At 43.4% G+C, this 15,646-nt stretch overlaps 1 protein-coding gene across 5 annotated transcripts in view; it reads left to right on the plus strand.

Annotated features, from left to right (window-relative positions):
- The window catches only part of PRR5L (proline rich 5 like), an 83,052-nt gene that overhangs the window by 50,980 nt on the left and 16,426 nt on the right, over positions 1 to 15,646 (plus strand). For 4 of the 5 annotated variants that reach the window (XM_065839194.2, XM_065839192.2, XM_071809097.1 and 1 more), the window contains one exon: positions 1,725 to 7,626. In XM_065839194.2, the coding sequence (XP_065695266.1) occupies positions 1,725 to 2,107 (383 nt within the window). In that variant the 3' untranslated portion in view covers positions 2,108 to 7,626. Of the gene's footprint in view, positions 1 to 1,724; positions 7,627 to 15,646 lie in introns of those variants that run through there. The other variant, XR_011739321.1, reaches the window with a different exon arrangement.

Here is a 15,646-nt window from a genome sequence, read left to right on the forward strand (position 1 = left end):
ATGAAGAAGCCCTGATAAGTTCTAATCAAGTTGGAGAAGCAGCTACTGCTAATGACACCAGTGTTATTTCGGTCTTGTCTATGCTTTCCAAGACCCAGGTGTGAGCAGCAGCAGAACACTAATGCAGTGTGCTGAGTTTGGTGATGCTTGTGCTGTACCAGGATGCTTTCCTGCTGCTGCCCTGCCTGCCGCTGCTGACAGAGCTGCAAGGACAGGTGCTGAGTGGAAGAGTGCTTGCATGGCTCCTCCCTTAAATTACTTTTTCCCAATGCCTTCCAAAACTGTGGCTTGAGCTGCGGAGGCATGTAAGAGTATATTTACTCTAACTACCCTCAAAAATTGTTTGCACATATTCTAAAACATGAAAGAAACCATTTTGAATTAATGTATTACTGACAAAAGCAGGGTTAATTTTTGTCATAGCTTGGCTGTTGCTAGTGATGGAGTTTTGGCTGCTCATCCATTCTTGCCTGGAACAACACAGAGTTTGTTTTCTGCTTTTCTTCCTGATGCAAGCTTCCAAAACTTTTATAACATTCAGTGATGACTGCTTTGCTATGCGTTTTGTTACCTTCTCTCTTATGCTCTGCAGTCTTGGGGGGAAATATTTTGTATGGTTTAAAGACTTCCAACTTTATGAAATGAGACCTTCTACTTCAAAGAAGTTGTAGAGAAACAGAGTCAGGTAGGAAATAGCTTTATCAGCTGCTTTGGAAATAGACCACATGAGGTATTTAACACCACATGGCAATGCTGCATGGTGGTGAAAGACAGCCAGTGAAAAGAAATACTGTCTGATTCAACCTACTAGGTAAGTGAATTATAGTAACCCAAAGCACAGACTCGGACTACAGCTTTTCTTAAAGCTTTCAGTGTCAGAGTTGAAATGGTGGTTCACGATATAGGGCTGGGGACTGCCTTGGGTTTGAGTTTTAAACCTGGTGTTTTTCCCCCTTAATGCCTTTGCTGAGCAGATTATAGACCCTGCACCCGTCAATTCTGTGTCACCTGTGCTCCTCAAGTACTGCCTGTCTCTTCTGTGCCTTTCCCCATGGTCTGTTTGTGGGCTGTTGCTCTGCACTATTAGGTGTTTTCTATGTCTAGCCACAAAACCAGGCATGTTTTAAAGTTGATGAAACGTTCTTTTTCTTGCATAATCTTTTAAAAAATACAGCAGGATAATGCCAGCAGAACCACCTTTCCCTCGGCAGCTGGAGATGCAGCACAGTATAAGGATCAGGAATTTCATTTTGATACCACCTAATGGCATGTCCTGAGAGAAGTTTTCCAGAGAGAGGGATGGCAACTCAGGTCCTCACTGGATGTTTCTTTGGGGATTTGTGCCACTTTAGTGGCACTGATTTTAGTGAACCTGCACATGAGAGCTCCTATGTGGTCCTCACCCGCCTGGGTGAGAGAGACCATCAGGATGCTGAAGGAAGTCCCTTTGCACTCATTACTTTCTGGCTCACATTTCTCACAGGCAGCAGCACCGTTACCTTGCAGCAGGAGGGGAGGTGTCTCCTAACTGGTGGAGCAGCAGACCTCCTTTCCAAACCCCCAGCATTATGAACTAATGAACACCTGACTCTTCCCAGGTGGTAACAAAGTGGAACGCTGTGGCTGCATGCTGAGTCCTCTCTGTTCTCTGGGGCCAGCCTAGTAGTTTGGGTGATGCTTTATCTGTGCCCTGTTGACCTTCTTGCTTCCTTTTTCTCTTCCAGAGAGACGGTATTCTAGATCCCGTCCTAAGATTGGTGTACCAAATTATTCGTCTCATGTGGTGACGTGTCGGCAGCCCAGCGAGATGGCCCTGACCCCACTGACAGAGCAGGAGGGTGAGGCTTACCTGGAGAAGTGTGGTAGCATCCGTCGCCACACTGTTGCCAATGCTCACTCAGACATTCAGCTCCTGGCAATGGCCTCCATGATGCACACAGGGATGGTGATTGAGGAGTCAGACAGTACTGACAAATGCCTCCTCCTGCAGCCCAGTTTTAGCCACAGGCAGTGCTCCAGTGAGCCCAGTATCACCGATGGGCCAGACGGAGTCAAGGCAGCAGGTAGGCAGGACACAGCAGAGCTGAACTGCATGTCTGTCAGCTAGAAGAAGTCTTGCTGAGGAGAGGAGAAATGTATGCGCTAAGCTGGACAAAGCATCATGTCATCCCTGCTAGGAAAAAAGAGAAAAATATGAGTTATGTTCATGTCATTGAAACGGCCTTGAAGGATCTTACGGCTCTTTGGGAATACTCTCTAGATTTGTTTTTCTTACCTGTCAGGGATCATTGTTGATGGAGGTAGCAGGCTGCTCCTAAATGAGCACTGAAGGCTGCAAACATTTCGCTGTTGAACAGTCCAGTCTACCTTCTGTAAGCTTTCTTCCTCTACTAGTCCAAACTTTTTGGCCTTAGGTTTCCTTCTGTTTCTTTGGTATGATACAAATTAGCCTTTTTTTATTTTCTTCATCTTTCTCAGCTTTGTGCTGCTTGTTTGTTCTTTGTTCCTGCACCAAAGAGCTCAGTGCTAAATGTTCTCTTTGCTTCTGGCACTAGGCTGGTGATGGCTGTGGACTGCATTTTTATCTTTTAAAGTTGTACTCAGGGATGAAACCATTTGCATCCTGCAGAAAGATCTGCTCACGTGCCTTGTGATATAGTTCACTTTGCCTACCATGAGAATGGATGAAAAATCCAAACAAATCAGACTTTTCCCAGGCCTGAAGAGAACTGAGTATACATGGGGTTGCAGCTGAGTACTTCATATGTACTTTTTTTTGTTCCAGTCATATGTTTGGGGCTGATGGTGAAAATTGGGTGCAAAGGGAGGGGTGGATATGTAGATTTGGAGCAAAATATAGTCATGACATTTGGCATCAATTTGCCCTCAAAATTTTGGTGGTGGTAGGGCTATAATGAAATGAGAAATCTAAATGGTTTCCTTTGGGAAGGAGGCACTGGGCAGAGTCTGCACTTGTGTGAGAAGCAAAAAGGTGCTTCTCAGCACTGGACTGTCATGATTCAAGATCAGGAGGTGATGAACACGATTGCATCCTTGGGCTGCTCTGGTACTTTTAGCACTTGCAGATTTTGTGACACCAAAGATAAACAGTGGGGTGTAGAAAGGAGCCCTGTCTCTGTAGTGTATTCATGAAGTGCTCCTGACCTCCAGTGATATCTGACTCAGGACAGTGTTGTTTTTAAGATAAAGCACTTTGCAGCAGTCTTGGTTTTTATTTTGAAGATTAGGAGTGGGTCCAGTTTGCAAGTGTCTGTGTCAGGCACTACAATCTGCAGTGTCTGCTTTGTAGCATCACTTGCTGCTCAAATTCTGTTTCTATGGGAACAGAACCAATCTGTTTGAGCAATCCCCTGGGACACTCTGCTGATGTCTTGCTAAGCAGATTTACAAGTGTAATTACAAGCTTAGAGGTGAATTGAAATGCTGCCTTAAATGTCAAATCCTATTAAAAATGTGGATATAACACCACTGCCACTTTAATCTAGTCCCTGTGGTACTGACTGTAAATAAGTCTGTCTTGACAAGAAAATACAAGGTTAGGATGAGCCCTCAGGATGTTTTTTTCCATGTTATGACATTAACTGCAGAATCTGCCATGCTTCTGTTGGTCATTAAACATGTTCTGCTCCACTGGTTGCACTGAGAGTACAGCTCTGACCTGTCAGAATTTGGCCTTAGTAGCATGTGCAGCAAAAAGAAAGCAGATTATCATTTGGTAACAAAGCATCGAAAATATCAGTGATGAGCATAAGTCACACAGCCTTCATAAACAAGGGTGTTGCTTTGTCTCTTGTGGTTTGCAAATGTTGAAAGAGATACTTGAAAGGGCCTGCTTTTTCTTGCAGTCACCTAAGGCACCCTAACTGTTGGGGAAATACTGAGTCTTTTGACCACCAGCTGAGCTTACATGTTGAAGAACAGAGTGCTGGCTGCCTCCTCCTTGGAGCATGCAGGGTCCAGGTAGATGTGGCTTTAAGCAGTCTTCGCTTCAGATAGATTCTATGATAAATTACCCTCCAGTTCATAAATTGGACTGACCAGGTGAAATTATTTGTTGTCATTTGCTGCAGGGTGGCCATATATTGTGGTGGGGCTTCAGAATCTCTGTGGCGGCAGCCAAACCTAGTAGACCATGCTGGTCTCATCTTGTGATCCCTCCAGCATGGGGCAGATTATGGGATCCTGCGTAAAAAGAATTTGTTTGGCCCCTTGTAGTGATTTAAAGCCTTCTTTTAGTCACAATGGGACATGTGGGGAAGTGATCACCTTGCAGCATTTCAGTTCACTTGTATGAATGTTTTTCTTCTTCCTGTTTTTCATCTAACCCATTTGCCTTCTGTGAATACCCAAACCATTTGGATTAGTGAGCAGTGCCTTCTTTTATGGTAAAAATTAGGATGATTTATTTATTTTCTGAAATACTCTTGCATAATCTCTAGGGCTAATAGGAATCCACTCCTAGTTTTAACTTGCATTTATTTTGTTTTACATGTAAGTATAATTTGAATTATTTGTATTTTGTGTGTTACTTTGCCAAAATTTGCACCAAGCCACTCTGAATCATGCGCTTACTTGGTTGTTTTGGTTTTTTTTAAGGAAAATTAAAGCTGGTGGCTTTACTTGCTAAACTGAAGTAAACAAAACTTGTTTTATAAACCACACTGGGGTCTGGTCTTGAGCATCACTTTTATAGCCACAGGAGATGCACAAGCTTCTGTAAGCCCATCCATTTTACAGGCAGACTGGCTCAGAAAGCTGCACCCTGCAGCTGTCATGATGGCAGTGCAATGGTGGCACCTCAGGACCATGGGGGTGGACTTGGGGGCAACGCTGAGGGGCCACCCTCTGCTGAGGAGGCTCTCAGCCTGCAGCAGCTCAGTCCGCTGGAAGCAAAGAGCAAAGAATCTGTCCCCGGGCCAGAGCCTAGGCATGAGAAACATTTTCATTCTCAGGGTTCTGCTCTGGGGTTATACTTCTTCACTGTTCACCATGTCACACAGACATGACAGGGGCACAGGGCAGGTCTCTTCTACCCTCATGGTCAATCCACTTGAGAAAACCTCCTGTAAGAGCTGTAAGAACAGGAAGAAGAGATTTCTCTCACCACCTCCCAAAGTCTGTCTGTTATCTTCTAACCAGGTAATTGTCTAGATTGAGTCACTTCCCATCACACCAAATCTGTGTTTTTACTCTGTCTCCTCTTGTTAAGGTAAGTGATTTATTCTTAGTAAACTGACCTTTTTCCTGACATCCCCCATAGGCAAGCAGCATGTTTTTATTGCTCGCAAGCAGAGTTTTTTCATTGCCCAGATGGGTGGGCAGCAATCTGGTTGTTGTTTGGTGAGGGCTTTTTTTTTGTTTGTTTGGTTTTGTTTGGTTGGTTTGGGTTTTTTGTGTTATTGTTTTCTAAAGAAATGCAATAGATCTTGATGCTGTCACTGGTTGCATCAGAGGGAGCACTGCAGGGTTTGGATGTAGGGTGTTGCACTTTCTTTTTAGGTCCGAATGACAATGGCTTCCCCTGGAAGGAATGCTCTTGATGTTTACAAACCTGAGTAAACAGACTGAAAATGCTTGGCTCTTGCAGGCAGCCTGTGTGTCCAAGGGAGCAGAAATGGAGTGTCTGGTGAGGGACAGACTATGGTGTTTATGGTTTACTTACTTATGTGAACTTCTTAATTCTGCTGTAGATCTAGAGTAGCCGGTTTCGCTAGCTGGATTCCCTGTTCCTTCCCAACCTGGCTCCATCCCCATGTCAGCAGCAGGTCTCCTGGACCAGGCACACACCTTGTATTGTGTGCGAGGATTTCCAGCAAGAGAAAGGAGAGTTAAGTTGTATAGAAACTCAGCCAAGGTTGGTGACACTGATTTGCACCCAGCTGCCAGAACCAGAACTGCATGTTCTGTGCTAAGAGCACAAGCTGCTGTTCCCTGCACTGCAGGCTGCAGATGGGGCCTTGCTGCGACACTCACACTCTGTATGGGTCTGTCTTAGACTTAGAAAAGGCTGAAGAAGGGTGACTTCTAAGTATCAGTGCTATACAAGCAAAAGTAAGCTCCTCTCCTCATTCACAACTGAAACTTAGAGGCAGATAAAAATCTATTTAGCCATCAGAAGCAAGTGATTATATTTTATCCACTGATTTTAGTGCAGGAGGCACCTGTCCATGCCATGAGGCTGGGGCCCCTCCTCCCCAAGCCAGACTCAGGCTCTTTCCATAACACTGCGAATCTTCCAGGCAGTTTGGTCAGTGGCATGTCTTCAATAGGCTGGAAAGGAGGCTGGGAAAATGCATCCTCCTGTTGGCCTGCCCTTTGTGGTAAGCCACCCACTCCTGATAGGAATGTGTGCTTTATATGAAGGCACAAATTTGGCATCTCAACTCCCAGAAGAGGTGGGGTACCAGGTTGCCTGCGCTCCCTGGCTGCCCTCTTCACCTGGGTCTTCGCAGAGCCTGCACCACTTCCCAGGTGGAGCGGCCTGGCAGTGGAGCTCAGGAAAGCAGGTGAGAAAGCAAGACTTACCCTGGCATGGATGGCCCATGGAGCCTAGGTTGTTTCCCAGGGGGACATGAACTGGAAGTTCAGCCCACAGCTTGTTTCTCACTCAGAAATGCTCCAGTTCCATTGGAAAGTCACCACACATTCTCCTCTTAATTCAAAGTGAGAAGAGTATGGCAAGTATTTGTTATCTCCCTAGGCAAAGAGGAGATAATTATTCATCCTATTCATTTTCCAAATGTCGAACGAGGATCTGGCAGCACAATAATGGTATTTTGTTACTTATTTGGAAAGACCTCACTGTCCGCCTTGCTATCCCAACGGTATGGGTTATACTCAACCATTATTCCCACCTTGGAGAGTAAGTACTGTGTAACCGTTCTGCTAGTTTACATCTCCCTTTTCAGGTGACGAATCCTGCCCCAAGCACTTCTCCAGGTCTAGTGAAAACTGTCCTAAGTACACAAGAAGCAGCAGTTTGGGGTATATTAGTAGTTTGGGCTGCATTTCTCCCGTTCAAATGATAAAAAGAAATGACAATTCCAGTGAGGAAACTGAAAATTGTAGTTATTAATTAGTTTTGTATGGCCAGCACACTCTCTGGGCCACACATAATGGTGCACATGTAGGAGGCATATCTGTGTGGGTGAATGTATGGAAGAGGACAAGAAAGAAGAAACAGGCAAAGAAAATAGCTGACTAGATCAATATTTTCCCAGATAATTGGTATAACAGAAGGTAGGGTAGAGGCTCAATTACAGTTTGGTTATCATATTTTTCAATGAGCAAAAGGAAAGCAAACTCCATGAAAAACAACCCTAAAAATAAAATGGCTTGAAGGGTCTCACCTAGTCGTAATTCTACCATAGTAGAGAGCAGTTTTGCAGCAGCTATAAATTACAGCAATATTCAGGGAGTTGCTGTTTGAAGTGTTTGTCGTTAGGCTTCAGACCTAACTCACACTTAGGCCAAGAGCTAGTTTGCAGTTCTTGTGGCATGATTAATATAGACTTTGTTACATTGGAAAATAGAGTCAAGTCACAGAATCATTTTTTCCGTTTTCATAATTTATGAAGACAGCTGCACTGGCTCATACTCAGGAGTTCTATGCAATTGCTATAATAATTAAATTTTCTTTCTTTTTTTTTTTTTTTTTTTTTTTTTTTTTAATGTGAAAGCGTGAGCTCTGTGAGCTCATGGGGCTTCTCCAAGAGCAGATAGGCCAGTTACAAGTTACTCAGAGTTCAAGTCAGTACTGCACCAGGACCACCAGGAAAGTAACAGAATTTGTATATATTAAATGTCATTAAATAAACCACAGCATCTGTACCATAGATCACCTACCCTGTAGGCCTGTTAGACTGATTTTTGCCAGTTATTGGTGCGTAAGCCCTCTTTTCCACTCTGGGTTTTTAATCCACTTCACACTAGATGCTTATCGACTAACATGCGTCCATGGTTTTTGCAGCAGTAAGAAGTCCTCCCTTGTCTCCTGCGTATCTGTCTCTACCAGGCAGCTTTACTACTACAAGTGCTAAACCTGCTGTCTTTCTGCAGGCTCATCTCAAGCCAATGAATTATCATTTATTTGCTCTGTGGTTGGATATAAGAGATGAGAGGGTGGGAGAGGCTGTTCAGAAGCAGGGGACTGATGGTACATGTGAAAAGTCCTACTCAGGTGGTATAAGCACTATTTTTACAAGAAACACCCTGCTCTAATCCTCTTCTTTGTCTCCTTTGGTGGGGATGGGAGGGGAGCTCCAGTATGCATTTGGGACTTTGAATCTCAGGGATTGTAATGACTCCCCTTAACAAGTTTGAGTGGGTGCTGAGGAGGGGAGAGATGAGGGGATTTCTTGTGATTTTTTTTTTTCTTTTTTTTTTTCCTCAGGAGACAGCAGTGGGCAGCTGTTACACGCTGAGAATCACTGCATTTGGTAGTGCAGATAGAACTCCTCTGAGCTCTTCTGTTCAGGCTGGTGCTAGATACCATCAGTTTGTTTTCTGGCTCTTAAATGTTAGACATCTTTCTTCCCTGAAACCTCAGTGGCAGACTGGACACATGCTGCCCACTGCACTCATAGTCCTGGTTAAAACTGGTGGCTGATACTTAACAGCACAATGGCAAAAAGCGGCTACCACCATCTAGTCATTCCTCCATCAGAGCATCCCCTAGTCTTTAAAAGTTCAGCTCTTCGAAGTGAAAATAAATGCCCAAGGAAATGAGGCCTGACAGCATTTGCCAAGAGCTTGCTCCTAGTTTATAGTGAGTAAGCTGGCGTGAACAAGACACCCATGCTTGTCAGCCAAACAACTGAAAAAGTCCATCTTTAAAAGCTTATTTCTTTTACTTTCCCCGGTGCTTAATCTAATCCACTGGCTGTCTGCATCATTATTGCTGTCCTTCTTTGCTCCGGGTTTATAATGTGGAATGGAAATTGGTTAAGAGCTGCACCCTCCCCCCACACCCCCTTTTTTTTTTTCCTGAGTAATTGTGATTAGCTGATTCACCTGCAGAGGGAGTGATGCCTTCAGAGGGCAGCAGCAAGCCTGTGTCCACACCTCCTCTGGCTTGGCAGGGGTTATGAAGCTCTCTGTAAAACAGTGAGAATGTCCTGAGTTGGAAGCATCACGCAGCATCGAGTCCAACCCCTGTCCCTACACAGGACAAGCCCACACTTCACACCATGTGTCTGAAGGCATTGTCCAGTCTCTTCTTGAACACTGTCAGGCTTGGGGCTGTGATTACCTCCCTGGTGAGCCTGTTCCAGTGCTCCACCACCCTCTGGGTGAAGAACCTTTTCCTAATGTCCAACCTGAACCTTCCCTGGCACATCTTCCTGACATTCCCTCAAGTCCCATCAGGCACTCCTATCTGTATGGGCTGTGGAGAGGCAAGTGGAGCAGAATTAGTCCTTCAGGGGAGTGGATATGTTGTAGATGTGTTCTTCCTACATTGCTCCTTTATGGTTGCCCTTAGAGGGGGAGCTGCAAATGGGCTTTTGAGAGCTGTAAAGCACGTTTTTTCTTTGTCACTTCCCTGTCTCTTGCACTGTTTGCAAACTAGCCCTTCCTTCCCCTCGGTTGGCACCCCTCACCTCCTGTACCCCCTGTGTGTGCACTGTTGCGCTGCAGTGCATCTAGCTCAGGAGCTGTGCCCAGTTTGTGCTATGCATAGAGATGCAAAGTGGCTCTGAAAGCAGGTAAATTAATTTTGTCAATGCTGGAGAGGATGTGCACGGTATTACTGCAGAAAATGTGGGTTTGGGAGGAGGAGAGCAGAACCTATGGGCCAAGCTTGCAAGGGCTCCAGATGCTTCGCACCACCACCACCTTCTGGCACCGCTTGTGGTGAAAGTAAGGTGTGTGTGCAGGAGGTGAAGCTTTTGGGTTGGCAACAGCCATGCCCATACTCAGTATATCACTTAAAACTTTCCTATCCTGATCCACCTTCCTGAGACTACTAATTGGTGTTCTTTTTCTCACTAAAGTTAATAAAGCCATGTTTACCTCGATATTGCAGATCCAGCAAAGTGTTTGTAAGTGTAACCGTTGGAAACCAATGAACAGAAGTCCATGGCTGCCCTGCAGGGCTCACTGCCAGGGTACAAATTTTCTCCAACCACAGCACGTTTCAAGGGAGTTTCAACCGCAATGGTGTCCAAACTGGGAGGCCTACACCAGTTCAGTGGTTTTGGTTGTGCCTTTAGATCATACATATCAAATTCTACTAGCAGGTTTTGCAATCATCCTTTCATAGACAATTGTGTCAAAATGTTGGCTGAGATGTGGCTGCTGTAGCATCAAAGCAGGCTTGTATCTAACAGGCAAGGCAGCCTTTAGTGAAGGGATAGCCACCTGCAGAAGTGGGACTAATGTGGTCCTGCCATTAATGGTGGAATCTTCTTCTGCTTCAGACACAGATAATAGATACTGAAAACTGCAGCTCTGTTAGCAAGCTGCCCATCAGAAACAAACTGTTAAAGGCTTGATGGGGGAGGTCAATTATTTAGGTCACTGGACAGCAGGGGAGTCTGATATGTGGAGAAACCATCCATTGGCTTTTCAGGGGTTCATCAGGCAGCTGGATGCAAGTTTATCTTGTGACCTTGAAGGCAAGCAAGTAAATAGGATGGTTAAATGAATCGTAACAGATCAGCGTGCTTATCTGAAGGACAATCAATAGAGTGTAACAACATAGATAGCTGTAAGGGTTGAAGGTCACACTGCAAATGGGAAAAACTGTTTCCGTCTTGCTTTTTATCAGAATTGCTTCTTCAGAGATATTCCTTTCTTCGCTACTTGCCATCACTCAGTGATGAGCAGTGGCATCAGGGTCCTTGTCTAAGAAATGGTGTCTGGGAAACTGGACAGACATAAATTTGTAAAGTCATCAAATGAAAGTCTGTGCAAGTAAGCATCCCTCCCTGCCCCGAGACACAGATTTTGTGGGTACTGAGAAATCTAAGGCTAGGGGAAAGGATAGATTTTGTATGTGTTTGTGTTACTGTGTGCTCTGGTATTAACAGCAAAGGTGTGAAGGTACATCTATGTTGCCCTTCTCATGCATCAAAAGTGACAGGAACAAAGCCTGAGTTCATTCATGGCTTTTCTTTTCCAGACTAAAAGGTGGGAGAAAGTGTGTGGTTTTGTCTGTGGAAAGCCTTGACTTGGTAAAGAAGTTCTGCCAAGGTAGAAAAAAAGGTCTCCCTGCTGAGTGCCAGCTTGCAGGAGAGGCAGGAAGCAGCATGTGATGGGAGTGTGGGACACAGCACTGCACACACAGCAGACATGGAGCGGTGCGGCTAGCTGAGGAAGACTGGGATGGAAGGTCTTGGCTAAAACTAGAGGTTTGTTAAGATGGGCCCCAGACAGCAGAATGTTACAACCAAAATAAAAAATTCCACATATCAGATCTTACATGGAGTTTGAGGCCTAAATGAAAAGGAAATTCATCTATGTGGTCTATTAAGAGAAATTCCAACAAATTAAGCAAGGATCAAACCTCTCAGTTTAGGAAATGACTTGCAAGAAAATGATCTTTTAAGACAGGGAAATTGTAGATGTCCTTAAATGAGGTTTGTGTAAAAGGTCCTCTGAAGAGATAGATGTTCACTATGAATTACAGTGGTCAAGAAGCACCGAGGGCAGGACACTTGACTGGTAATGTGCTTTGGAAGACCCAGCCATAAATTTGTTTGAAAATAATGTCCCCCACTTTTCCCCCAGAAAAAAAAAAAAAGCGCACTGATGATTCAGTCAGAAGCAACTGGAGTGGTCTGCTGTTTTTCTGTGTGAATAAGTGGACGAATGTGTGTTAGTTTGTGCTTATAGTCGTGTTGGTTACACCTTGTCTAGTCCTGGAGAAAATGGTTGATGAGCTGCATATTGCAAGTTAACCCTAGGAGCTTGCTACACCAGTGTGCAGGCCAGTACACCTTGCTGAAACGATCTAATTGCTCTGTTATCATTCATTGACTTTCAGGAGTTTCATTTAATTTTGCAATAGGAATCCGAGACCAAAAGGGACGTAAAGGTATTACCCTGACAAAAGTTTTCCATTAAAGGAGGATTGAGCAAGAGGGTGATGCCTGGCACCCCATACGTGTGGGTATCTTGTATCTCTTCCTTTTTCCATTCCTTGTGGTGGCCTCTTCAAAGAGCATCGGCCCCACTTGGTGTAGGCTAATGGTGCTCTATTCAGCTATATTTTCAGGGAGCAATAAGCCTTGTCCAGTGATTACAATTAAATTGAGAGAGTTTAGTTGCAAGACCTTTAAATGCATTTTGATGCTCACCAGCAGTCCATCTCTGTTATTTCAACAATGTTACTGTGGCTGTTAGAAATGAATCAAAGGGGCTTACTCTTTTTTTTAACCCTTTCTTATTTTGATAATGACATGTGAGGGTGTTGGACACACAGTTCTGGCTCAAAAACCTGGGGACAGTTGGACTGGGATGATTTTTATTAGAGTTCTTTCTTTTTATCATTTAAAAAGTATTTTTATATATATTTTGTATATTTATATATGACCTATTTATATTCTACATTATATTATATTACATATACTTAATACATTATATCACTATTATATCACACCACATACTCTCAACAATTTTAAAGTATTTAATTTGTATATATTTTTATTATAGACTTTTTTTTATTGAGTTTATTATTTTTATCATTACTTCATTATCTTTATCTGAGACTGTTACAGCTGGACTGAGAATATATGAGTTGGAAGTGGGCCGAGGTTAAAATATGGCTGCTTTGCATTCACACGCAGGCTTCTATTGCTGTCCGAAAGGAGTGTACGAGGAACCAAGGAATCTCTGTGCTGCTGTTTGTTTGGTCAGGGTGTTTGGGTGGTCTGACCTTCCCTTTCCCAACAATACTGACTTGCCTTTCGAGATAATTGTTTTCTACACTTAAGATCCCCTTCCATTTCCAGGGGATCCAAACCACACTCTATACCTTTTTTTTTTTTTTTTTTAAAGTCCAGGTGCTGTAGCTGAAGCAAAACAAAACAAAAAAGCAGATCACTGAGTTGAATTTTGACTATTGATTCACTTTCTGAATTTTAACTAGAAGGATGAGGCCAGGCATATGCCTATATAAAGGACTTTGTCATGAAGAAACCCAGGTGTTAGCCCAAGGGGCTTTTTCTAGGAAGTGAATCACACTGGAGGCACTTGTTTAGGTAAGTCTAAGTTAAGCATACTGTTGTACAACTTGACTTCACATGACAGCTTCACCGCATACCCTGCTGCTGTGTGAGTGGTAAGTGAAAGGAGTATCTGTTGCTAAAGACAGAAGAGAAAACCAGCAAGTAACCAACACTGATCTGTAGCAGAGGAGTTGGGACGCTGCAGAAAACAATTGTCTCTACAGATCAGGTGAAAAAATGGAAATTTGTCTTGTTGCCTTTTTTTTTGTTGTTGTTTTGTTTGTTTGTTTGTTTTTTGTTTTGTTTTGTCTTTCCCAGTGTGTCAATTATCAGCTGAGCTTTGTGAAAATAAAGTTCTGGCTGGGAGGAGTAAGAAACCAAACCCACACATTTTTTGGACAGGTCATCACAGGGTTTTTAGCAAGCTATTGCTTCTGCTTTTAATAAGCTGAGAGAATGCAGTTTTTCTTCCAAACTTGTCAGTACACAGCTGCTAAAACTGCTCCACTTAAGCCTTGTCCCCTTTGTTGTTGAGTGGGGCAAGTCTCCTGGACAGAAGCCACCAGAAAACATGCTTATGGCCAATGAATTAATTTTGCTGCATACTGGCAGATCTGGCTGAGCCAAGTCAAACCCACTGGTACCTCAATGAGAAACTATCAGCTAAGATCTTCATGACTGTGAGGAAGACTAGGGCTTTCCCCGTGGTTTAGCACTGGGTGACTGACTCCACAGGGGCTGTGTGCCAGTCAGAACAACCAGCCACAGTTGCATGGGAGAGCAGCTAGCTCTAGAAGGCAATGGATAGCTGACTGGGACAAAAAAGTAGGAAGAAATCACTAAACTCAGGAACCTTCATGGGCTGTATTGTATCAGAGATCAGTCAGAACACAAACTGAATGGAAAAGAAGGCTGATTGAGGCTGGGACTGCAACTAACAGGGAGATGTTTTACCCTTTCCTCCTCTCACGCAGTTTCAGACCTGTGAAACCCAAGGGCTTGTTTTGGTGAAACAAAGGATTCAAAGAACATGATCAACTAAAGATTAGACAGAAAGCAGAGCCCCAGGTTTTGAGCAGAAAGATGATCTTCATGATTCTGTAGCTCAGTCTTTATCTGCTCCACCTCCATCATAAAATGGCAAGATAAATTCATTTTTACAATATCACACAGGGATAATAACAGGCAAGAGGAAACAGAAAAAGAACAGGCGAAACAAGGACAGTTCTGTCTGTGGTGTGTTTTTTGTTTGTTCTTTTTTTTTTTTTTTGTAATTGTTTTCTGTGAACTGGAAAAGACTGCAAAAGTAACATGAACTCTTCGTGCATTCTGAGCCCTGACACGCTCAAAGCAGCTGTTAAATGGCTGTCTCTGCACTCAGAAATGTACTTTTTTCAAGGAGGATAGGTTTAATTGAAAAAATTTAAAACCAGTGAAGGAAAAAGGCATGAAGGTCTAGAATTTTATATTCCAGGTCACTAAGACTCTCATATCCTATAAAGGTGGTTGTAACACCAGGATCCACTTTGTCCAACCTGGTCAAGCTACGCCTTCCAGATGGAGCAAAGGCTCAGTGGTGGGGAAAATGATGAGGGTGAGACAGTGGTGACAGCAAACCATGTTTCCTTTGGTCATTTTTCCTGCTAGCAAAACAATGTCCTCTTTGAGTGGCATGAGTGTGAGTCTGAGGTGGTATGTTGTGGTGTTTTGTTTTTTTCTTTTTTAGCCAAAATGTGCAACATGCAGAATTCATCAACCATCTTACTCAGATCTTACTCAGGGAAATTACTAGGCCTCATTTCCCTACTCACCATTTTTGGTTCATGAACTTGCCATTCTATTGCCTCATATTTATTGCACATGTTAATAGCACACTCAACCCTCCTCGGGGCTAATTTAGTAAGTTTTGTTGAGTTCTGTAAATGCTGTCTAAGAAGAGGCTAAATAGCCACAGCATCTAAATGAGACATGCAGCACATAAGAGCTGAAGTCTGGTACTGTGTGTACTCACTGAGGATAGTGTATTAAGGAATTGTACAAGGAATTTTCTTTCCAGATGGAACAGCCTTAGTACTGGGCTAGTGCATTTTGCGGAGGAGCTACTGGTTTTGCACTAGTAAGGATTTTAGCCAGAACAAACACGTTCCTCCTGTGAAGTCACTGTAATGAACTAGTATTTCTCTGATAATATAGTCAGAATATCCTGGTCCACATCTGGTTTAACAGTACCAAGCCAAATTTTTCAGAGATGTACAAGTAACATGAGACATTTGTATTTATATGGAAAAGAACATACTTTTATAAAGCTGGCACCTTCTATTTCTGCATGTTGACTTTCCATTCATAGGTGCGGCTGCATATACCTATTTTCCCCTGTTTAAAAAAAGGCAATTATTACTTAATCTCATCAAAAGAAGATTTTAGTGCACTTTAAAACAGACTTTTCTATCTTGAAA

The sequence above is a fragment of the Patagioenas fasciata genome, chromosome 5, assembly GCF_037038585.1.
Source record: "Patagioenas fasciata isolate bPatFas1 chromosome 5, bPatFas1.hap1, whole genome shotgun sequence".
In the NCBI taxonomy this organism is placed as follows: domain Eukaryota; kingdom Metazoa; phylum Chordata; class Aves; order Columbiformes; family Columbidae; genus Patagioenas; species Patagioenas fasciata.